Source organism: Rhinoderma darwinii, chromosome 10 (genome assembly GCF_050947455.1).
Source record: "Rhinoderma darwinii isolate aRhiDar2 chromosome 10, aRhiDar2.hap1, whole genome shotgun sequence".
Classification (NCBI taxonomy): Eukaryota; Metazoa; Chordata; class Amphibia; order Anura; family Rhinodermatidae; genus Rhinoderma; species Rhinoderma darwinii.
Window position 1 is genome coordinate 99,143,642 of NC_134696.1, and position 23,415 is coordinate 99,167,056.

General features: G+C 45.2%; 1 protein-coding gene and 1 long non-coding RNA gene across 3 annotated transcripts in view; both read right to left on the bottom strand.

The window, feature by feature from the left end:
• Positions 1 to 278: 278 nt before the first annotated feature.
• LOC142661622 (uncharacterized) lies at positions 279 to 4,690 on the bottom strand. Its single transcript, XR_012850775.1, has 3 exons — positions 4,577 to 4,690; positions 1,699 to 1,764; positions 279 to 1,007 (listed from the first exon to the last, which is right to left on the bottom strand). It is a non-coding gene; the product is annotated as an uncharacterized LOC142661622 (long non-coding RNA).
• A 9,252-nt stretch (positions 4,691 to 13,942) lies between these two features.
• Positions 13,943 to 23,415, bottom strand: part of USF2 (upstream transcription factor 2, c-fos interacting) — a 28,877-nt gene continuing 19,404 nt past the window's right edge. For both annotated transcript variants that reach the window (XM_075840390.1, XM_075840391.1), the window contains exons 4-10: positions 23,284 to 23,403; positions 20,339 to 20,492; positions 19,511 to 19,598; positions 18,589 to 18,647; positions 18,405 to 18,499; positions 16,668 to 16,799; positions 13,943 to 14,832 (exon numbers count right to left, since the gene is read on the bottom strand). In XM_075840390.1, the coding sequence (XP_075696505.1) occupies positions 14,743 to 14,832; positions 16,668 to 16,799; positions 18,405 to 18,499; positions 18,589 to 18,647; positions 19,511 to 19,598; positions 20,339 to 20,492; positions 23,284 to 23,403 (738 nt within the window). In that variant the 3' untranslated portion in view covers positions 13,943 to 14,742. The remainder of the gene's footprint in view (positions 14,833 to 16,667; positions 16,800 to 18,404; positions 18,500 to 18,588; positions 18,648 to 19,510; positions 19,599 to 20,338; positions 20,493 to 23,283; positions 23,404 to 23,415) is intronic.

The window sequence follows — 23,415 nt, forward strand, 5'->3', positions numbered from 1 at the left end:
ATGAAAATAAAAAATAGTTCCAAAAGTATATACATAACCAAACACAGCTTATAAATACAGGGGGGAGGGGCAGAGACGCAGCAGGAAGGGCTAAAGTTTAATACAAAAATATAATTTTGGATAGTATAAAAAGAATACCTATAAACCACATATCCTGTTATATACAGTAAAAAAAAAAAGTTAATTCTATATTTCAAATTAAAAATTTCATAAAATTGAAAATTTACATTTTTACATTTCAAATTGAAAATGTATAAATTCTAATTTCAAATTGAAAACTTTCAAATTGTTTTTTTTTTTTGTTTCTATTTTTGCATTACAACCCATGCCAGCTGGATAATAATGACTTCAATGGGATTCCCAATTTCACACTGTCCTTGTCACCAATTGTGAATATTATTTCTCTTTCTTATAAGGGGGAACACTGACTCTACAGAGTAAACCATGCCCTAGAGGTTTCCTTGCTGATTAAAGCAAGAGGCTGGGCAATTTCTTAATAAGATTCCTTCTTATTATTTTCTTCTGTTAATTGCAGTACCACTTTTCTCCACTGGAGGTAGCATCTAATTCACGTAAAAAAACAAACTCATCTTTAAAATGCAATAACTCTGGAAAGTAACATTTCCCATTCACAACAAGCAAATTGTTAGATTCAGTAAGAAGAAATATACAATATTGTTCTAGTTAGGTAATAAGTGCTAGTACCCCTTTAAATAGTCCATATTAAAAACCCTCCACTATTAGATGACATTGTATCTCAATTTGGTAGAGTTGCATTAAATTTGATGGTTCTTGTTCCACCAAATGTTCATCGATCTACTGCATTATATAGGCCCCTTGTGAATATGAGGGCAGGTAGCTTCTTCCATGACCGCTTGCCTGCCAATGTCCTTCAATATCACGAGTCTATGGTCGATTTCGGGAACTTAATAGATGCAGCAGAATTGGCAGCAGCAATGACGGCAGAGAGAGAGGTGGGCGTAGCGCTCAGTTCTATAAAGAGTCTCCTGTAATGAGAAGAAACCAGTCAGGGAGATATATTATAATGTTACTATCTCCGCTTGCTGAACAACACCTCCCTCTCAGCACACAGATAGAACCGCGCTCACAATCTTCCTTGTTCCTCCCCCTTTTCCCTCGTGTCTTTTCTCTAGCATCCTGTGACCTAAACAAGTCTGTGGAGGATGAGCAGGCAATCTCCTGTATAGCATATACATATTCTAGTGACTACATGTAATGACAGGGTGGTCACCCAGACAGGAAGTGAAGTGTTGCTAGGCAACCTGAACTATTACACCCTGCAAAATACGCTAAAGGAGGGTATGAGAAGGGAAATAAACATAGTTTCTCCAAGGGTTTGTCCTACTAATCGATCTGTGTGTTATGACGTTACTGGAGTGGAGTCCGGCTTTAAGACCCACGGTCCCAGTGAATATCAAAGAGGGAGTCCCACTGACCTCGGCTTTTGGGGAGCTGTTGACCCATCTATGACCGATCCAAAACTCGGAGCAACACATGGTTCTGTATTCTTACACTTGACGGCTCGGGTTGGCCATAGCTCGGATACTATCCCTATATGAAGCTATTGGTCCCTCCCCCCAGAGGTGGAAACCATTTTCATTGGCTCTTGATACAACTTTACAATGATCGATGGCGACCGCTGAACTTTACCTGGGAGAATTGTATCTACAACCTCACCTCTAGATTTGACTCCTCCATTTTTGGGCTGATGAGATGTTCTGCAGAATCTGTTATTTCATTGTGCTGTAAAAATAGATGATTATTATTCTTATCTGTTTATCAAGTCAACTTATCGTTTGAGTTTTCTTTTTATTTAATCTAAAAAAGTCCAAAATTCTGTTCTGATTAATTTCATAATATATCATTATAGGGGACAGAGCTCAGTTTTCCGATACACAGCTCTAAATCCTCTGCTTCTCTTCACACAAATTCTCACTACCTGCAGCCACCACTAGGGGGAGCTAACTGCATACCGATTTTATATAGCTCTTATTGAGCACAATAATAAATCAATTTTTACAAAGCTCCCCCTACTGGTGACTGCAAGCAGTAAGAATTTTTTGGTTTAACAATATGGCTGTGTGAAGAGCAGAGCATTTAGAGCTGTGTGTCAGGAAAAAGGAGATGTGGCTCCTTGAATATGCCTATAGAAACATGTTACATTGCCAGCTCCCAGGGTGGGCTGTCATGTGGATGTTCCTACCACAGTGTAGTTGTATGCTGGAGCGTGACTATGGCGGTATCATACAAAGGCTAGATATATATGTAGAAAGTGGGAAGAGTCGAGAGAGAACAGGAATATGTCTAAATGCACAAGGGGTGACCGGGTGACCAAATACAGTGATCCACTGACTCCAAAATGGCTGATTATGGTTTCAACTTCCTGTCCCGGCTTAATATAGGAAATTCAGCTCTGGAATATAAACTGCAGCATTACCAAGCGGGGAGACTAAAAAGAAGCGTCATGAGGATTTGGATTAGTGTATGTTCACACACTAAAGTAAAAATGGCTGTAAAATACGGAGCTGTTTTCAAGGGAAAACAGCCTCTGATTTTGAGCCGTTTTTAAAGCATTATACGATTTTTGATGTATATTTTTTTAGCTACTCCAATAACGGCTCAAGAAGTGACATGCACTTTTTTTTACGGGGCGGTTTTTTTACGGGCCGTTTTTTCAAACGTTTAAAAAATTGCCCTGTCGCAACAAAACGGCGTTTTTCCCATTGAAAAAAAATGGGCAGGTGTTTGGAGGCTTCTGTTCAGCTTCCGTTTTTTCGAGGCGTTGACTATTGACCAGATGAACGCTGGGTGTGATTGTTCTCTTATCCTTGCTCTTGGTATGAGCCGTAACTATCAGCAGTGACTTGTAATATTATCAACATCTAATGACTCAATGTCCGCAGTGTGCGCCGCTGTGTAATTCCGCTGCTCCACCAGGGGCTCCGACAAGGAGTCAGCTGGAAATATATTCTCCGAAAAACACAAATATCAAATGTTGTTTACAAGCGGAAAGCGGCGGGCGGGCGGCTCAGGGGTATTACTGGGGAATGTCGCTTTAATTAACAGACAAAATAACAAATAACAGCAAAAATGTTACAATGTTGCTTTTGTTTAACATTTGTGAACCCATCACCTGATGCATTACAATGGGAAGCTTCTAAAAGGAACAGTCCAGGCTAAAGTGATACATTGTGTTATGTCTAGTGCAGGGCCTGCGGGGGGAGGAGCATGACACTGTAATGGAGGTTATACCGCTTGTCATCCTGCTTTCCCGGGAAGAGATAACATCAAGAATAGACGGAAGATCATTTTGTTACAGAGTGACCGATCAGAGCGACTCAGGGGCTTACGTTCACTGATGTTTTACTATTTTGTTTTTGGAGACGGTGCTCCTTTAAGTGGGTCTCTCCTTCCCTCACATTATAATCGTTTAAATAACGGTTTCCTGAAAATTTAATTACTTGAAAGCTGATCCTAAACTTCTGACTCGGGTGCCTTCTTCAGAGGGGCAGGAAAAGGACCAAAAATGTTTAAACACCTTGTATTCCCCATGAAATAACAATTCTGGAACATCTGTTCTGTGCCGTTCCTCTGTTATTCCTCCTAGAAATGTATGAATAAATAGACAACTGGGTGTTACCATTCCCCTTGTCAAAGAGGCGTGTCCCTGACACTGTCAGCACTGATTGGACAGTGTCAGTCTGTGTATGGACACACCCCCAGTAACACCTAGTGCTCAATTTATTCATACATTTCTAGGAGGAATAACAGAGGAATTTCATAACATAGAACAAAAAAATGCTCCAGAATTGTTATTTTATGGTGAATACAAGTAATTACTAAAACAGACATGTCAGGAGAGGAAACAGATACACTTTAATTCTAGTATAATGAGAAGTTCTGCAAGTTTCCAACATACTACATGGTTCCATTCCACACCATCAAGATCTCTGCCTGCTGTCAGTGAATAAGAACATTGATGTTTACATCCAGAGGCTGAAAATCTGTATAGACCTAATCTTGCTCACAAGACAGAGATTCCGCACCTCGTGCCAGTTGCACAACTCCAGGACGTGTGGACGTAAACAATGTTTTCATCCACTCACAGCAAGCAGAGATCTTGGAATTACTGAGGAATTGAAACACAAAGGGAGAGATTTATTATGTGATTTGCTCGCCAGTTTTGTAGAAAAATGTGCAACTTTTTCAATTGTACACCACATTTATCCCCAGTAATGCCAATTGGCGTAAATTATAGTGGAAATCTACGCCAGGTCGTAGCTGGGTTACATTTTTAATTTGTGGGGCATGGAAAGAAAAGGATACGCCTCTTAATACATATAGCGCATCTTACTCCAGCGGGCTTCTGATTAGGACTGGCGTATGAAATGCCCCAAAAGTATATTAGACACAAACAATTTTAAAGATCTCTGCTTGCTTTAGTGAATGAAAACATTGTATAGCAAAATGATGTCAGGGAATAGTTATTTCAGCAATTTCCTTATCATTTCATCAAAGTAGCTCCAAAGCAAAATAGTTTACGTCATGGAATTACCACTTAAACGGCGGCGCTGAGACTACGATGGACGAGGATCAGGCAGAGAGTGAGGGACTTCATGTTTTCTGTATGGGGGAGATGATGGGTCTGTGTGTTCAGCAGGTGAGGTCAGTCCCTGATGCTGCTCCAACTGCAGGGACTGAGCTGTATTTATTGTCCGTGTCCACCGCGGAGGTTGTACACAAGGTCACCGATAATCGCTGTCGTCGGGAGAATCTCCCGTCCTTATTTCCTGATCAGGATTTTCTATGTGGAAATTTCACAGCGTTCACAGTAGCAGCAAAGTGGGCGAGATCTCAACAAATGTCACCCACGTGCGGCAGAAAAACCTGCACAAAATACGTGTGAAAACTGAGCCGGTGTGCGGCTGCGTAATCCACGTTGTCAATATAAACCACGATAACGCGGTATAAATTCTGCAGTGTTTACGTTAAGTGTGAATTTACCCAAACTGCACCGGGAGGAGCGGTAAGAAAGTCACATGATGCTCACAGTCTAAATGTAACGGGTGCCCCTTATATACCCGCACCGTGCAACCTTTGTATTGGACAGGTGCCAACTTTATAATAATCTTCAGGATGTTGAGATCCCGTATCTAATCCTATCATGTGTGATACTGTCTGCTGAGCTGTGTATCTAATCCTATCATGTGTGATACTGCCTGCTGAGCTGTGTATCTAATCCTATCATGTGTGATACTCTCTCCTGAGCTGTGTATCTAATCCTATCATGTGTGATACTGTCTGCTGAGCTGTGTATCTAATCCTATCATGTGTGATACTGTCTGCTGAGCTGTGTATCTAATCCTATCATGTGTGATACTGTCTGCTGAGCTGCTGTATCTAAGCATATCATGTGTGATACTGTGTGCTGAGCTGTGTATCTAATCCTATCATGTGTGATACTGTCTGCTGAGCTATGTATCTAATCCTATCATGTGTGATACTGTCTGCTGAGCTGCTGTATCTAATCCTATCATGTGTGATACTGTCTAATGAGCTGCAGTATCTAATCCTATCATGTGTGATACTGTGTGCTGAGCTGTGTATCTAATCCTATCATGTGTGATACTGTCTGCTGAACTGTGTATCTAATCCTATCATGTGTGATACTGTCTGCTGAGCTGCTGTATCTAATCCTATCATGTGTGATACTGTCTGCTGAGCTGTGTATCTAATCCTATCATGTGTGATACTGTCTGCTGAGCTGCTGTATCTAATCCTATCATGTGTGATACTGTCTGCTGAGCTGTGTATCTAATCCTATCATGTGTGATACTGTGCTGAGCAGATGTATCTAATCCTATCATGTGTGATACTGTCTGCTGAGCTGCTGTAGCTAATCCTATCATGTGTGATACTGTCTGCTGAGCTGCTGTATCTAATCCTATAATGTGTGATACTGTCTGCTGAGCTGTGTATCTAATCCTATCATGTGTGATACTGTCTGCTGAGCTGTGTATCTAATCCTATCATGTGTGATACTGTCTGCTGAGCTGCTGTATCTAAGCATATCATGTGTGATACTGTGTGCTGAGCTGTGTATCTAATCCTATCATGTGTGATACTGTCTGCTGAGCTGTGTATCTAATCCTATCATGTGTGATACTGTCTGCTGAGCTGCTGTATCTAATCCTATCATGTGTGATACTGTGTGCTGAGCTGTGTATCTAATCCTATCATGTGTGATACTGTCTGCTGAGCTGTGTATCTAATCCTATCATGTGTGATACTGTCTGCTGAGCTGCTGTATCTAATCCTATCATGTGTGATACTGTCTGCTGAGCTGTGTATCTAATCCTATCATGTGTGATACTGTGCTGAGCAGAAGTATCTAATCCTATCATGTGTGATACTGTCTGCTGAGCTGCTGTATCTAATCCTATCATGTGTGATACTGTCTGCTGAGCTGTGTATCTAATCCTATCATGTGTGATACTGTCTGCTGAGCTGTGTATCTAATCCTATCATGTGTGATACTGTCTGCTGAGCTGTGTATCTAATCCTATCATGTGTGATAATGTCTGCTGGGCCCTGTATCTAATCCTATCATGTGTGATACTGTCTGCTGAGCTGTGTATCTAATCCTATCGTGTGTGATACTGTCTGCTGAGCTGCTGTAGCTAATCCTATCATGTGTGATACTGTCTGCTGTATCTAATCCTATCATGTGTGATACTGTCTGCTGAGCTGTGTATCTAATCCTATCATGTGTGATACTGTCTGCTGAGCTGTGTATCTAATCCTATCATGTGTGATACTGTCTGCTGAGCTGCTGTATCTAATCCTATCATGTGTGATACTGTCTGCTGAGCTGCTGTATCTAATCTCAGAATGAGTGATTGTGCTGAGCCGCTGTATCTAAGCCGATCATGTGTGACACAGTCTCAGTGAACCACTCAGTACTACGTCCCCCATCATTATAACACGCTCTCTGGATGTTTGGGTGGTGGTGTCGGCTGGGATACACCAGGTCTAACATCTCAGCATTACAGAGATTTCTCCCTTGCTCAATGTTCTGGGCTGAAGTCCACATGGACCGGGCTCCTGTGAGGCGGCTCCACCATCTAGACCCAGGGGCGCCAGGAGCGGCTGCGAGGTCAGCGGTGACAGGCGGTGGAGGTCCGGGGGGATATCTGCTGCCGGTGACACAATATTGGCTGTCACTAGACGTTATCTGATGAGAGGGAGGGCGCCGGAGCCGCCTGTCGTGTCAGTCATTGGGTTCTGATCATGTTCCTGCCAAACCAGCAAAGAAACAAACAAAACATATGAAACAATAGAAGTCATTTAGGTTTTTAAAAGGTGACTCCTTAAAGGGTCGGTAACCCTAAAGTCCGCAGCTTATAATAGTGCAGCAACGTAATAAGAGGAGCGGCTGATACCAGTCACACATCATGTAATGTCTCTTGAGGTTCTCAGCACTAAAGATATGGGACATAAAGTAGGGATCATGGGGGACAGGGAGGTTTCTGGACTTCCTGTCTTTCATCCCAATGAAGAGAACTACTGGGATCCTGAAATGGCTGATAACAGGGAGCAATAGATTGTATTCAACCCACAGAAAATAGAGGGAAAACAGTTTGCGGGTCTTAATGATGTAGAACAAACCCTCTGAGACCCAGGACAAGACTATAGTGATGCCAGCCTGCGGTGCGCCAACCTTCATACAGTGCTCTATTATAAATCATACATTGTGAAGCGCCAATTTTGTTGGCCGATCGTCCCTCTGCAGATATTCATCGGGTGCACAAGGTCCACCCCTGAACCCCATTTTACAGTTTACATATAGAATTCTACAGCCTTTATTATACTCCAGAGCTGTAATCACAATTCTGCTGTTGTTAATGGACACAACCAGACTGCTCCAGTAACAGTTTAGCAGTTCTATCATGCAGGGGACATTTAGTTTTCCCTACATCCCATAACTGTACAGAGTCTGGTGTAAAAATGACATTTCCCACAATGCAAATCACCAGAGTCGGCTCTGTGCAGACACTGAACAAGCAGGGAGCACTGAGAGATTTTAGCTCTGAAGCCTGCAGAATTGTGAATGCAGCTGTGGAGTATAACACTGGTTATAACTGTGAGATTAGACCAGACATTGGCTGGATCTGCCGACAAGTGCCTTCCGGGACAGGAAAGAGCCTTCTCCAAACTGTTGGCACCTCACAACTCTCTCGGAAGTCACTGTATGTTGGATCTAAGGTGTCCGAACCCCAAATAACACCGTCAAACCCTTCTTCTTCGTCTCCCACCATGCACTTGGGCAGGTAGCGTGCGTCTGGCATTCACCAACTCCAGGTTCCTCCGTCAAGCTGGCAAACGTTGAGACGGGATTGATGGCTCCAGAAGACGCGCTGCCCCCGCTCCAATGATGGTGACTTTCCATCACTACACTTACCCGACTAGATTGTATATAGAACTGTGGGACGATGATGAAGGACGTGGTGGGAACCCACAAGAACATCACATTTCCCCATGGAGGGGACCTCCTCAGGCTTGGACCCAGTGTGTCTATGGCACCACCCACTAGATGCCAATTATCAAGATTGGCAAATGTAAGGAAGCGTCTGATTGGTTGCCATGTCTTCATTTTATACATGTTTTTCGGGAGGCGGAAGCTTTACCCGTAGTCGTCTGAGCAGGGATCATGGACAGGACGTACCCAACGTGGCAACTTCTCTGTCTGCGGAGGAGAGGTCACTACCCGTCACTGGAAAGCCGGCATGGAAGAAACATCTAATCGTTCCGCGGCAGTATTGGATGTTGGCGGGCAGCAATTGTCTCCTTTCTGGGTCTTTCCAGCTATTGAGAAAGTACAACTCCCAGCATGCCCTGACAGCCTCAACACATACTGGGAGTTATAGTTTCCCAACAGCTGGAGAGACAGTTTGGAGACATCTGACCTAGAGAATAAGACCTCGTTCAGACCCGGACTGCCCGCGGTACAAGTGAAGTGTATCTAAATCCCGATGGAATCCGATGGCGATCTGGGATCGCGGGCGGAGAACGGGTCTTGCGGCCGTAACACAGACTCTAAGATGAGGCCTAAGGGAAACGTTTAATGTGCACTAGACCCTTATCGTGGTCCCGGGACGTGGCGTCAGGAAAAGAAGCGTCAAGTCTAGATATTGTCCGATCCCAGCGGTCACATCCCTGATTCCAAAATATCGGGGTGCCAATAGAAGTGGCCGTACAGGTGCGGACACTCTCCGTTATATGTCCTAGGTCCAAGGATGGGGGCACTATAGCATAGAGTAGCTGTTAGGACATGATGAGGGTTGTAGTGGCGACCACGTATGTAGGATTTAACAGTCTCCACGTCTCTGGTGAGTGGCGCGGTCACCGCGGTTATGACACTGACTGAGGCCGGGAAGGTAAAGTTCACGCATTGTAAATAATATAGCGGCGCCGGGGACGAGCTGGGCGTCAGGCAGACTGGCCAGAGGGCAGGACGGCTGCAGACTGTTAACCATTTCTGCTGCGTATCCCTCACCGGACATCACAGACCAGTAACGCTGATGGGTGCGGCTTTAGGGGAAAATAATCCAATAATCCAGAATCAGCAGTGCCAGATTATCAGATGTTCTGGTGGTGGAAAAAGACGTGTAAGGGAAGAGAAAACCCCCAGAAAGAAACCCCACATTTCTTCATCAGTTCTATCGGCTCCTTCCTCCGAATTTCCACCTCATTCCGCAGTTCTCTGCTGGGTTATTCGACTTTCTGGATTATCAGATTACAGGAATTTCACCGTACATTCTGCTGATATCATCTCTACAGGTGTCATAACCCTTGAAATAGGGTTGAATAATATAAAGTCCTACGAATTCCTAATATATTTGTGTAAATTTGTTACCAGTTACAAGATCTCTGCTTGCTGTCAGCAAATGGACACCTGCTTTACATCCATCCGAACCTGCGTTGCTTGTTCCAGTGTGAGCAGGACCGGCCTTCAATCTCTGGACAATGTTTTTATTCACTGACAACAAGCAGTTGGTACTGCACCCCGAATATTGTACATACATTTTACCCTTCCATCTCTGTTTTAAAGGGACAATGCAATCGCACCACTTCTGGGGGTTCAGGGGATTTCTGTATAAATAGAGTAATAATATCCATCGGAGCCGTTTTCTAAGTGTATTATAAGGAAATTTCATGTTTGCGTTCTGGTCACATGACCTATGACTGTATAACCACGGGACACCACCCACTTGCGTTTTTTAGGGCCGTTTTTGGAGCATTTTTTTGATAGAGTCAATGAAAAACGGCTCCAGAATGGACATGCACTATCTTTTTACGTGGCATTTTTTTTTTTACGCGGCCGTTTTTAAAAACAGCCGCGTAAAAAACACCCCCTGGGAACGCAGACATCTCTTACCGCAACACAAGATCGCCCGATCCTTCTACTCACCCCAAGACATCCTCCATGCACGCTAGTCCGTCGGCCTAAGGGTATGTGCACACACTAATTACGGACGTAATTCGGGCGTTTTTGCCCCGAATTACATCCGAAAATAGCGCCGAAAATAGCGTTGACAAACATCTGCCCATTGAAAGCAATGGGCAGACGTTTGTCTGTTCACACGAGGCGTATATTTACGCGCCGCTGTCAAATGACGGCGCGTAAATAGACGCCCGCGTCAAAGAAGTGACCTGTCACTTCTTGGGACGTAATTGGAGCCGTTATTCATTGACTCCAATGAATAGCAGCGCTAATTACGGCCGTAATGGACGCGGCGTTCAAGCGCCTGCACATGCCGGTACGGCTGAAATTACGGGGATGTTTTCAGGCGGAAACATCCCCATAATTTCAGACGTTACGGACGCCCTCGTGTGAACATACCCTTAGGCTGGATTCACACGAGCACATTAACGTCCGTAATGGACGGACGTATTTCAGCCGGAAGTCCCGGACCGAACACAGTGCAGGGAGCCGGTCTCCTAGCATCATACTTATGTACGACGCTAGGAGTTCCTGCCTCTCCGTGGAACTACTGTCCCGTACTGAAAACATGATTACAGTACGGGACAGTTGTCCCGCAGCAAGGCAGGGACTCCTAGCGTCGTATATAACTATGATGCTAGGAGCCCGGCTCCCTGCAGAGTTCGGTCCGGGACTTGCGGCCGAAATACGTCCGTCCATTACGGACGTTAATGTGGTCGTGTGAACCCAGCCGAAGGCTGAATTCACACATGCGGTTTTGATGCAGTTTGTTTTTAAGCTAAAGCCAAGAGGAACGGATACAGCAAAGAGTCTCGTGTGAATGTAACCTAAGGCTATGGTTTACTAGATCTCCGCACCATACGTTGTGATCTGAGCAGGAGTCTCTAGGAAATGCTCCCCCTGGTGGACACTACACTGTATAGCACGAAGACCATGCCCTCTCCCACAATTGCGCTCATTTGCGGTTTTCGTCTTCTTTTTGCGGCTCTATAAATGCGGATGCATTACGGACCGACTTTACTGACACCGCTCCGTATATATGCGGATGATTTATGGATGTCTATAAACGACTACGGATGGATGAGAACTACCGTTGTGTGCATGGGGCCTTATCCTGGAGATCCACCGTCCTCATCAATATCTACATCCTCCCTGGCTGGAATAGTGGCAGATCTGAGCGATCCCTGATGTAGATGGGGATTTGGTTGCACACACAATCTCCATAGTAACGCTGCACGTGACAGATCAGAAGCGGACGGGTCGTCATAATGTCTCAGTAGTGCAGCCTCAGGCCTGTAACTTCCATGGATTAGATCATGGCCGAAAAGAAATTAAAAGTTTAATCCAAAAATTATAAATTATCACCAATCCTCAGGATAAGTCATCATTTTCTGATCGCTGGAGGCCTCACCCACTATGAGAACAGAGGGGGGGAGGGGGGTCTGGACGACCAGATCCTTCTCACCACAGCAGCAAGGACATTACATGGACCGGCGGGCGGGCAAGCCCCCGGTCACTCCATTCAAAGTCTATAGGAACGATAGAAAGTCGGGAGCCGCGCTCGGATGGTTCCATCTTTCTGATAGTGGATGGCGTGGCGGCGCATGCTCAACCGCTGCGCCATTCTAGATCCTCCTCATTGGGGGGAGCAGCAGGAAGGATTTGGGCGTTTAGGACCCCATTCTCATGATCAATATGGGCCACCAGCGCTCAGAAAATTCGGACTGATATTAGGATTTTGGGAATGCTCAACGTTTTTAAATTTTAATGTTCGGTAAACGACCTCTCATACATTTTTCCTGGCTCGTCCCCCTGAATCCGGCCCACCCTCTCCTTCCTCATATTCTTGCCCGTATATTACCGGGCTGTAACAACGCTCGCGCTCTTAACCCTGTGTGTTGTATGTGGTGTAATAATCCGCCCAGACATAAGAGCCGTCACCTAAAGAACATGATGACTTCACAGCAGAGGCGGCGGTTACTATAAAGAAGAACAAAACCGGAGATGCGGCCGGGCAGAGCGAGCGTCTGACGTCTCCGAGGTCTCAGTCACCAGCGACGCTGCACACGATCACCCCTAGGAAAAATCCCCGGAACCACAAGTCCTCATGTCATCCCCTTCAGACAAGTCGTCATAACATTCAGTATCTGTTCCTGGAAAAGCTGGGTGGCTGCTATTACACCTCCCAATGGGCCACTCCTATTATCCTAAATGTCCGAACTGCTCAGGACTCACAGAAAGCTGGATCAGCCACCGTGGGAGCTCGGGCGGTGCCCATTACAGCTCTTAGGGGTTGATACCAATGAACTTGCCTCCTCCTACAGTGGTACACCCTCTGCTCCTACAGAACTAGGAAGATTTGCCATTTAGGATCCACAGAAAGCTGGATTAATCCCATTGGGAGAGATCACAATATCCATTACAGCTTTCAGGGGTTGGTGCCCAGCTTTTCCACACTCAGAATGGCTAATCGGACTCATTATACAGCGGAAAACCCTCTGTTTCTACATAGAGGAGCGGCAGCTATGTAAGTAGTCACCCATCTTTCCCAGAAACAGATGATCAGCCATTTGTCCAATACATGTAACAACTTGAAAAATGAGGACGACTTGAGGATTTTGCGTTTAAAGCCGAATTTTTTTTTTTCATTTTAAATTCACATTAGGAAAGCAAATGCCCAAAAATATCAGTCATTTAAAAAACAAAACAAAAAAAAAAAAAAAAAGCAAAAAGAACTAGGATTTTTTTGTTTGTTTTTTTATGACTTTATCGGAGCGCGATCTTCTGGATGACGGTCACATGACTGTTCTATGGAGAAACTCAACAAGAAAACAAAAAACATCCTGGATCTAAAGCGTAAAAAAAAAAAAAAAATGAATATCCTGGGAGCTACGCAGCAAGCAGATCTCTCCGGAAAAAAACGGGGGTCGCAAATAAGAAATGAATCCGCAGCAGCGAAGGGCGCGATAAAGCTGCGTCGAGAGGGTAAAGTGCATAGTAACACCACACACGGCCACCAGGGTAAATATTGCTTCAGTGGAACTGGAATAATGGCGTTATATACAGAATAGTGCTGGTCACCTCAGAGCTCACAGCACCCCCTGCACAGACCATGACCTGCTGTACTGCATTGTGAGAGATGTAGACCCCAGAAAACAGATCCAACATTGTAATACCCCAGTGCATGGTTGGAAATTTTCATATCCACAAAGACTATAGATGTCACTCATCCCAGGAAACACCACTAATGTGTATGGGCATCGTCTGCCAGCACAGTTCTGATTTTGAATGCAGCTCTGGATGTGACTGGAGTAGACTAGAAACCGTAAATGAAGAATTACACTAGTACTGTAGACTCTGATTTTCTATAGTGAAGCCTCGCTTTACTGCGCCATCAAGACCTGCTTGATACATAGCTCTCCTTCGCCATCTAGTGGCCATTTAATTTTTTGCTGCAGGAGACAAGTTTGTCAGTACAGTCAGTTTATGGAGGGTGTAAAAACAAAAAAATAAAAACAGCAAGTGTAGAATTAAGCAAATTTTGTAACATTATAGGCAAAGAATGGATGAATTGTACCTCTGGCAAAGCAGAACGATGGCAATTCTCCTGGAAGCCGCAGTAGTTTAGGATAATGCTACTTGTTGATCCGCATAGTCACACGCTGCGGAGAGTTACAACAGGGGGGGTTTTTAAAAAATAATAAAAATAAAATTGGGAAAAAAAAAAAAAGAAGGAAAGTGGGGTCTGTATCATCTATTGTCATTGCTAAAAGTCTAAGGTAAGTTCGTATTTATATATTTATAATAAAAAAAAATGAGAGCGATGCAAACGTATTAAACCCTCTGCCGCTTGGGCAGCCCTTCCGTCAACCCCATGCAAGTCCCTGGCAGTGAAGAGGCCTGAAAAAGTTTTCCAAGGTCAGCATGTTCCTAGTTGAAGGATGGGCAATGGGTTCTCCCGTCTGCAAGGAAGACCCGTGGCGATCCCTCGCCCCCTGCCCCGCTTTGTGCCACAGTTCTCAATGTTCTTCACGAGGATCGAGAAGGATCTTTGACATGGTTACCGTAAAGGGAGTGGAAGGCTGGGAAGATGCGGGGTGGCGGGTGAGCGGGGCAAAAAGGGTAAAATGAAGGAGGTGCCGATATACAAGTTTTTTTTCCGTGGCATCTTTTTGGCTCCCTGCACCCACACGAGGAGAAGGAGCGCGGTGCTGGATCTACTGCCTCGGAGCCTCTTCCACGATCTCGATGCCATGCTGCTGCAGCTGTGATCTCAGGACCGTGTTCTCGTTCTTATGATCTTCTATCTGGTAAAGAAACAGAAGCCGACAATGTTACGAGGCAGCAGCAGCGACGCAGATTCCCGTCCTTTATCACTCCATCTGCAGCCTTAAAGGAACAGTGTCATCACAAATTATTTTTTTATATGTTAAAGATGTTAGTGCTTTATTAAAAACGTTTATATTCATTTGTGTGTTTGTGTTTTACTTTTTCTTATTTTTACACTTTTTCTTCCCTATGGGGGCTGCCATTTTTTGTTCCATTTCTGTCTGTGTCGATTAACGACACATACAGACATGGAATACGGCAGCCACAGTCCCATAGGGACTGCGAACGGCCCCCGTCCCATTGACTTCAGTGTACGGCGTCTGTGTGGGAACTGCGCATGCGCCGCTCCCACACAGTCCAATTCGAAATTGGCGCCGTCCGGCGCCATTTTCCTGTGGACCGGAAGTCGCGGCCGGACAGTAATATTACTACTTCCGGTCGCGGCTTCCGGATTTGTGCACTTGGACCAGCGGCAGCAAACGGAGCGGACGGGCCGGAGGGAGCCGCGGCGGCAGGAGCAGGTAAGAGATTTCAATGTATGTTCGTGTTTGTGTGTGTTTACTACTGTATGTTAACCTTCTACACTGTGTGTTAGCTCAAAAAATGGCGACACACAGTGTAGGAGGTTACACCGTTCAAACCCCTCGTTTATCCCGGCACTAGCCAGGATAAAGGAGGGGGGGATGCTGAGAGCTCACTAGAGCGAGGGCTTTTAACCCTATGTTGCACTGCTGCAATTTTGGGAATAGCTCCATCTAGTGACCAAAAATGGGTAGTATTATAAATTAGAATTAATTTATAATATTTCCTGACTATTTCCTGACTCGTGAAAAAAATAAAAAAAATTTGAACAATGTTTAATCACCCACACACTAAATGTTTAATTTTTTAAAAAAAAACATGTTTTTCTGGCAACACATTCCCTTTAAGGGTTTCCGCTCTGAGGGCTACCAATGCCATGCCCCAAAAAAATCCACCAAATGGACACGTAACCTCAAGTGAGATTCTATAAAACACAGGTTCGGCTTTCCTACATCAAATAAGGGTCCTTTTACATCGGCCAATGAGAACGAGCGCTGATCAATGAGACAGCTGGTTGATCGGCACTCGTTTGCTCCTTTCACAAGGGGCTACGTATGGGGAGGAGAGCTCGTTACTATGATCGCTCGTCCCCACACGTCGGCAGCGCGTCTCCCTCATTACACAGGGGGGTGTGCTGCAGTTGACTATAATATTTAGTGCTGCAAAACTACACAATCAGCCGTCTGCTCAATCATTGGCCCATTTAAAAAAGCCTTAGGCCTCATGCACACGAACGTGTTTTTGCGGCCGCAAATCTACGGGTGAATTGCGGTCCCATTCATTTCTATGGGACCATGCACACGACACTGGTTTCCACGGACCGTGCATTGCCCAGGAGCCTGGACCACAAAAAGATCGGACATGTCTTATTACGGCCGTATTTTGCAGTCCGATCTCATTGAATGTACACGGCCTGCGATTTGTGGGCGGCCCGCGGATGATACTCCGGGGACGTCCGAGCTGCAATCAAAAGCGCTTGAAATATATAAAGAGATCTACTCTGTGTCCCAGGAAGTCAGCCATTCCCCCTCCTCTTAGCGTCCTGTGTCTGGCTGTAAGGCAACTGGCTGCAGAAGGAGCCCCCCTTCTGTCTGCAGTACGACACCAGGAAAGTTGAGCCCCATCCCCTCATTAAGCCCTACCTCTCGATGTCAGCTGAAAATACCAGGCAATATAAAGAGGCCGATGACATAATAATCTTGTGGTTTATATAAAGATAGATATAACCGACCTGCTGACGCAGCACCTCATTGTCCATCTGCAGCCTCTCGGCTTCCTTGAATGTTTCCTGCAAGCGCTGATTATTCTGGCGCAGGTCGCGGATGTAGTCGCAGGCTTTGGACAGGATGCCGCCTTTGCTCTGCTGTAATAATAAAAAAATAATGGATTTATTACAACCCAGAAGCAGCAGGTGATCCAGATGAAGGCCGGAGGAAATGTTGAAGACGGCCATTAATAAGCATCTCCCTGGAATATCAACCAAAAATATGAAAATCCTCGAGTCGTCCTCTGTCAAGATGTTTAAACCTCTATATAAGGCTGCTTGTTGGTCATATCGGTATCTGGGAAAGCTGGGTGACAACCAACATGACTGCCATTGTTATTGCTACCAGGATAATCACCCAGCTCTCCTGAATTTCTAGGACTTCACGTACATTTGGCCAACTAAATCATACCAAGCAAGCTGTCCTGCCTCGAGATAAGTGGCGGTGCAGGACTAGAGATAAGCAGGTATCAAAGGGTAGAAAGACGATAAACGAAGTCTGAATTTAAAAAAAAATAAAATAAAAAAAATAAATAAAAACAACACAAAACCAGCTAGTCCAGCACATTTCGGACTATCAGGAGTCTACAGGGTACGGCACGTAGGACTTCTCCTTAAAGCCGGACTTTCTATTCCATAGTAACGTGTTAGCGGCTCAGCAGGATCAAGGAGTCCGAATAGTTTCTCCTTTTCGCCCTGTAGAGTCGATCTTGTGTTAAAGGGGTTGTCACAAGTTTATACTTATCCGGGCGTAGTCCTAGCGACGCGATCCTCTCTTCTGAGCGTAGTCCGGCCTCCTGGGATGACGCTGTAGTCCATGTGACTGCTACAGCCTTTGATTGGCTGCAGCAGTCACATGGGATGAAACGTCATCCCAGGAGGCCGGGCTACGCTCAGAAGAGAGAGGATCGCGTCGCTAGGACTACGCCCGGATAAGTTTTATTATTAATTTTACATCAAAGAAAGTTTTTTCTTTTTCACCCTCACTTGTGATTTTTGCGGCGGAATCGCAGCATTTCGCCGCAAAAGTCGCAACACACGCCTCTTTGTTGTTTGTGTTCGTTTTACATCCCCGTTGAATTCAATGGAAAAAAAGACTGCAACAGAGAAGCAGAATTGATGCTGCGGATTAAAAAAAAAAAAAAACGTACCGCAGGTCAATTTGTGAAGGGTTTTTGGGTGTTTTTTTTCCGCTGTGTGGGGATGACACCTGTTCAAATGTCATCCTCTCGGCTGCTACTGTATTAAGCTGCAATAAAATCCATCGCGGAAAATCCTCAGTGTATTCCTACCCTGAAAGTGGCAACCGCTCTGGAGGACCTGTCCCATTTTTGCATTACACGGTCGGTCATTCATCTGGATGGCGGACATGACATGTTACATAATAACGTATAGTCAGATGCAGCGCCCCCGGTGGACACAGAAGAATGCCGGGGATTGTAGAAGTTGGAGAGGGAAGAGAACCCTGTTAATTACGGAAAAAAAATCTCCAGTGACCGCAGCGTTCCCTCCATGTCACAGGCAGCTCCATAGTGGGAGGATCAAAAAAAAACAGCTCCCCAGACCTCAGCTTCCTAGTGCGACATGTAGGGAAGTGGGGGGGGGGGGGGGGGGGGTTCACGGCTGAAAGTTTAGGTTTAGTTTCGGGTTTAATAAACTACAAGTCCACAGACAGCGGACAGGAGATGAACACGCGGCACTTACTGCTCCAGTTTTGCTGCTTTCGGTGTTGCAGTCTGGAATGATTTTCGATAGTTGGACGATCCAATTGTTGATCTTATCTCTTCTCCTCCTCTCCACTGCAAAAAAAAAAAAAAATCACACGTGCCACGTAAGAAAATGCGAGAAATCGCCGGAACGAGAATGATCTGCGGAGACGAGCGGTTACCTTCGTTGTGTTGTGCTCTGCGCCGCTCATCACGTGGAGTTCGGTTTCCATCCATTTTTCTAGCAAGAGAAAAACAAGCTCCGAGTTACTAAATACCCGAGTACGTCCGGTGTCGGAGACTCCCTAATATAACCACAGTTTATTGCTCCAACTCATCTAAAAGAAGAAAAATGAAGCAACTAATTTTCATTCAAAACCTCCTACTGTTTTGTGTGTACGGCCCCTAAGCAGAGCTATGCGTCTCCATGGTTACAGACTACAAACAAACCCAGTGTAGTCTGATCCAGCAGTCACTTGTTACTTCCACTCAGCATTGATCGCAGTCTTTAAAAGGGTTTTCCGGTTCCTTAAAATGTATGGGCTATCCTTCGGTTAGCCAATCAATATTAGATCGATGGGGGCCCGACTCTTGTCACCCCAGCCGATTAGCTGTCCCCTTCATGGTTTACTTTTAATAGCGGCTCTGCCTGGTATTACAATTCGCTCCAGCTTTGTCCCCTTCAAGTGAATGGGACTGAGCTGTAATACCAGGCGCAGCCACTACTAAAAGTGTGGCGCTGTGCAGTACAGAGCTGTGTCAACAATAAAGGAGACGCAGAGTCGGACCGGACCGATCTAATATTGATCGCCTAAGCGTAAAAAAAAACAAACAAAAAAAAAAACCTATCACTTTGAAAAGCCCCTTTAAATCGCAGGCTTTCAGTGGAATATTATGAGTCTCTGCTTGTGCATTACAGTCCTACTAAGTCCTATGACAGGGATGTCAAGACCTGATCTCCAAGTCAAAGCCCCAGAGGCAATAATGTTGGGGTATAGTCGTTCTAGTGATCAGTGGGGTCCCCCGATGATGCCATGACCTAACCAGCAAGATTCTCACGTTCGCCTAATTCAGTGGATGACTGAGCAGAGGACAGATACGTACGGAGAGTAGGGGTGCGTGCGCGGAGCGATCGTCCTCTGAGACCCGGCAGGAAGCACGTCTTGAGGGGTCATCATGACATAGAACTGCCCTGATAATATAAAGACACAAATTACTACATGTTGTCACAAACATTCTGACTACAAGTACCCCCCCCCCCAGGGTCACATCTGAGATTTGTAGTCCGTCACACAGCGCCGCATAATCCTGTACTTCCTACTAGACTCAGTAGGGTTCCTTTAATCCGGCATCAATAGGACTTGCTAGGCGCTGGATTATCAGATGGTCCGGATTTTTTTTTAGAGAAGTAGATCGATTACATTAAAAAGTTACCAGGAAAGTTGACGGGAATTTGCAATTTGGTTTTCTGATCAGCGTTTTGCTTCTGGGGTTTTCCAGTTTCTGCAAATTCAACTTATACGTAAATTCTGCAATATGGGCATCAATTCTTGACGCCTTTCAAGGTCTCGACTTGTTTTTTATGGAATGTAAATCCTTCATTGGAGATGGAGAGTCTGTTGTGGTTATGTGATGGTCATACAGGTGCATTGCTCGTGACAGTTGCAGAACAGTTATCGGAGCTCGCGCTTACAATGAGCTGAGCCCATGTGCACACTTTTGGCGTACGTTCCTCCCATAAAAACCCTACAGGACTGTTACATTATTTGCTTCGATGACGCGGGCGGGGTGACCGGAGTCTACGGTTGACGTCCCGGATTCGCTTACATTGACCACAATGGCGTTCTGCCCTATGGAGTTACAGCCGCAATCACAGAAATACTGAGGACATAGTATAGAGTAACGGATGAGAATAAAGTGGGTGCCACTTACCTCCTGCCTGTGACAGCGCGGGGTCAGCAGTCTGGACGGACACGGCTGTTGTGTCGCCAACATTGGAAGCGGGGAAGTATGCAAAGCGCGCCTCACCACTGACCGCATCTGTAGAAGGGCTGCCGCCATTACTGAAGGGATTCTGGATAACCGCCTGCAACATCAATGACCACAGTCAGAATACTGTACAACATATAACAAGTAACGCCACCTGAGAAACAACGCTCCTCCCGTCCTTCAGGCAGAATAGGGAGTGCAGCTCTCAAGTATAATACAGGATATAACTCAGGATCAGTACAGGATAAGTAATGTAATGTATGTACACAGTGACTCCACCAGCAGAATAGGGAGTGCAGCTCTGGAGTATAATACAGGATGTAACTCAGGATCAGTACAGGATAAGTAAAGTAATGTATGTACACAGTGACTCCACCAGCAGAATAGTGAGTGCAGCTCTGGAGTATAATACAGGATGTAACTCAGGATCAGTACAGGATAAGCAATGTAATGTATGCACACAGTGACTCCACCAGCAGAATAGTGAGTGCAGCTCTGGAGTATAATACAGGATATAACTCAGGATCAGTACAGGATAAGTAATGTAATGTATGTACACAGTGACTCCACCAGCAGAATAGTGAGTGCAGCTCTGGAGTATAATACATGATATAACTCAGGATCAGTACAGGATAAGTAATGTAATGTATGTACACAGTGACTCCACCAGCAGAATAGTGAGTGCAGCTCTGGAGTATAATACAGGATGTAACTCAGGATCAGTACAGGATAAGTAATGTAATGTATGTACACAGTGACTCCACCAGCAGAATAGTGAGTGCAGCTCTGGAGTATAATACAGGATGTAACTCAGGATCAGTACAGGATAAGTAATGTAATGTATATACACAGTGACTCCACCAGCAGAATAGCGAGTGTAGCTCTGGAGTATAATACAGGATGTAACTCAGGATCAGTACAGGATAAGTAATGTCATGTATGTACACAGTGACTCCACCAGCAGAATAGTGAGTGCAGCTCTGGAGTATAATACAGGATGTAACTCAGGATCAGTACAGGATAAGTAATGTAATGTATGTACACAGTGACTCCACCAGCAGAATAGTGAGTGCAGCTCTGGAGTATAATACAGGATATAACTCAGGATCAGTACAGGATAAGTAATGTATGTACACAGTGACTCCACCAGCAGAATAGTGAGTGCAGCACTGGAGTATAATACAGGATGTAACTCAGGATCAGTACAGGATAAGTAATGTAATGTATGTACAAGGTGACTCCACCTGCAGAATAGTGAGTGCAGCTCTGGAATATAATACAGGATATAACTCAGGATCAGTACAGGATAAGTAATGTAATGTATGTACACAGTGACTCCACCAGCAGAATAGTGAGTGCAGCTCTGGAGTATAATACAGGATATAACTCAGGATCAATACGGGATAAGTAATGTAATGTATGTACACAGTGACTCCACCAGCAGAATAGTGAGTGCAGCTCTGGAGTATAATACAGGATGTAACTCAGGATCAGTACAGGATAAGTAATGTAATGTATGTACACAGTGACTCCAGCAGAATAGTGAGTGCAGCTCTGGAGTATAATACAGGATGTAACTCAGAATCAGTGGAGGATAAGTAATGTACACTGTTAAATTAGAACATATGCTGTCTTACATAGCTTCTGTATTTGCAGAGTAGGGATGCTCGATGCATCGAAACTTCGATACGGTTTCGATACTGTGCATCCCCAAACGGTTCGATACCGTTATTTCCTGTATTTCGATACTTCGCTGCGCAGCCGCACAGCTCAGTATAGTAACACATGAATGTATGAGAGCGGGGCTGCGGCTGTGTGATACAGTCATTGCCCGGCTCCTGAGTCCTAATAACAAGTGCGCGGGGTCAGGATGATGCGATGCGGCCGGCGCTGCACTAATGAGCGGCGGCACTGAAGACAGAACACGGCGGGCACGCTACAAAACACCCCCATGTTCTGTCCTCAGTGCCTGAACCGCCGCTTATTAGTGCAGCGCCGGCCGCATCTCCTCATGCTGACCGCGGACGCACTTCCTGTCAGGAGCGGGGCAATGGCTGTATTACACAGCCGCAGCCCCGCTCTATAACGGCGGAGATCAGAGAAACCTCTCATCTCAGCCGTTATTACCGTGAATGCTGCGATCACCGGGGACTGCAGAATTCAGGGGAAAATGAGACGGGGGGATGCCCCTGGCTGCGTTACAGGGAATTCCTGTGACGTGATCGAGGGCCATACCATATATGGGCAGACAGCCCAGGGTCCAATGAAGGACTCCAGGGCTGTCTTACCATATTTCCTGTTAGGGCATACCGAGGTATGTCCTAACAACTGCCTGTGTACTATCCGTGCACAGGCTAATGTACTGGCACATATCTGATATATGCCAGTACATTAGAGTAAAAAAAATAAAGTAAGAACATAAAGTAATATTAAGTTAAAAAAAAAAATACACCTTTTTTTTTTACAATAAACATTTAAAATAAATCTCAATACATAACATTTGTATGTTCTCCCCATGTTTGTGTGGGTTTCCTCCGGGTACTCCGGTTTCCTCCCACACCCCAAAAACATACCAATAGAGAATTTAGATTGTGAGCTCCATTGGGGACAGTAAAAAAAGAGGACCTCTGTACAGCGCTGTGTAATATGTTGGCGCTATACAAGTAACTGAAATCGCAATACTACACGAAGTATCGGTATCGAAGTCCAAATTCTGGTATGGGGACATCCCTCGTACAGAGTTATAAGCATGTCTATCTAGTAATCATGAATTGCTCCTATAAAGTACAATCTTTGGATGACCTTTTTCTCAAGTATCTTTCCTCCCGTTTCCTTGGTTAAATTCCGGACATACATCACGTTAACCGCCTTACATTGCCACCTCTCACCTGTGCCACAGCTTGTTGGGCGCCAGTAAAGGCCGTCGTTGATACAACGCTCACTGCTCCGGTCGCGTCCCCCTGGCCGTCCAGCTGACCGTCCGTCACCTGGACAACTCTGTATGTCACCTGAAAACACAG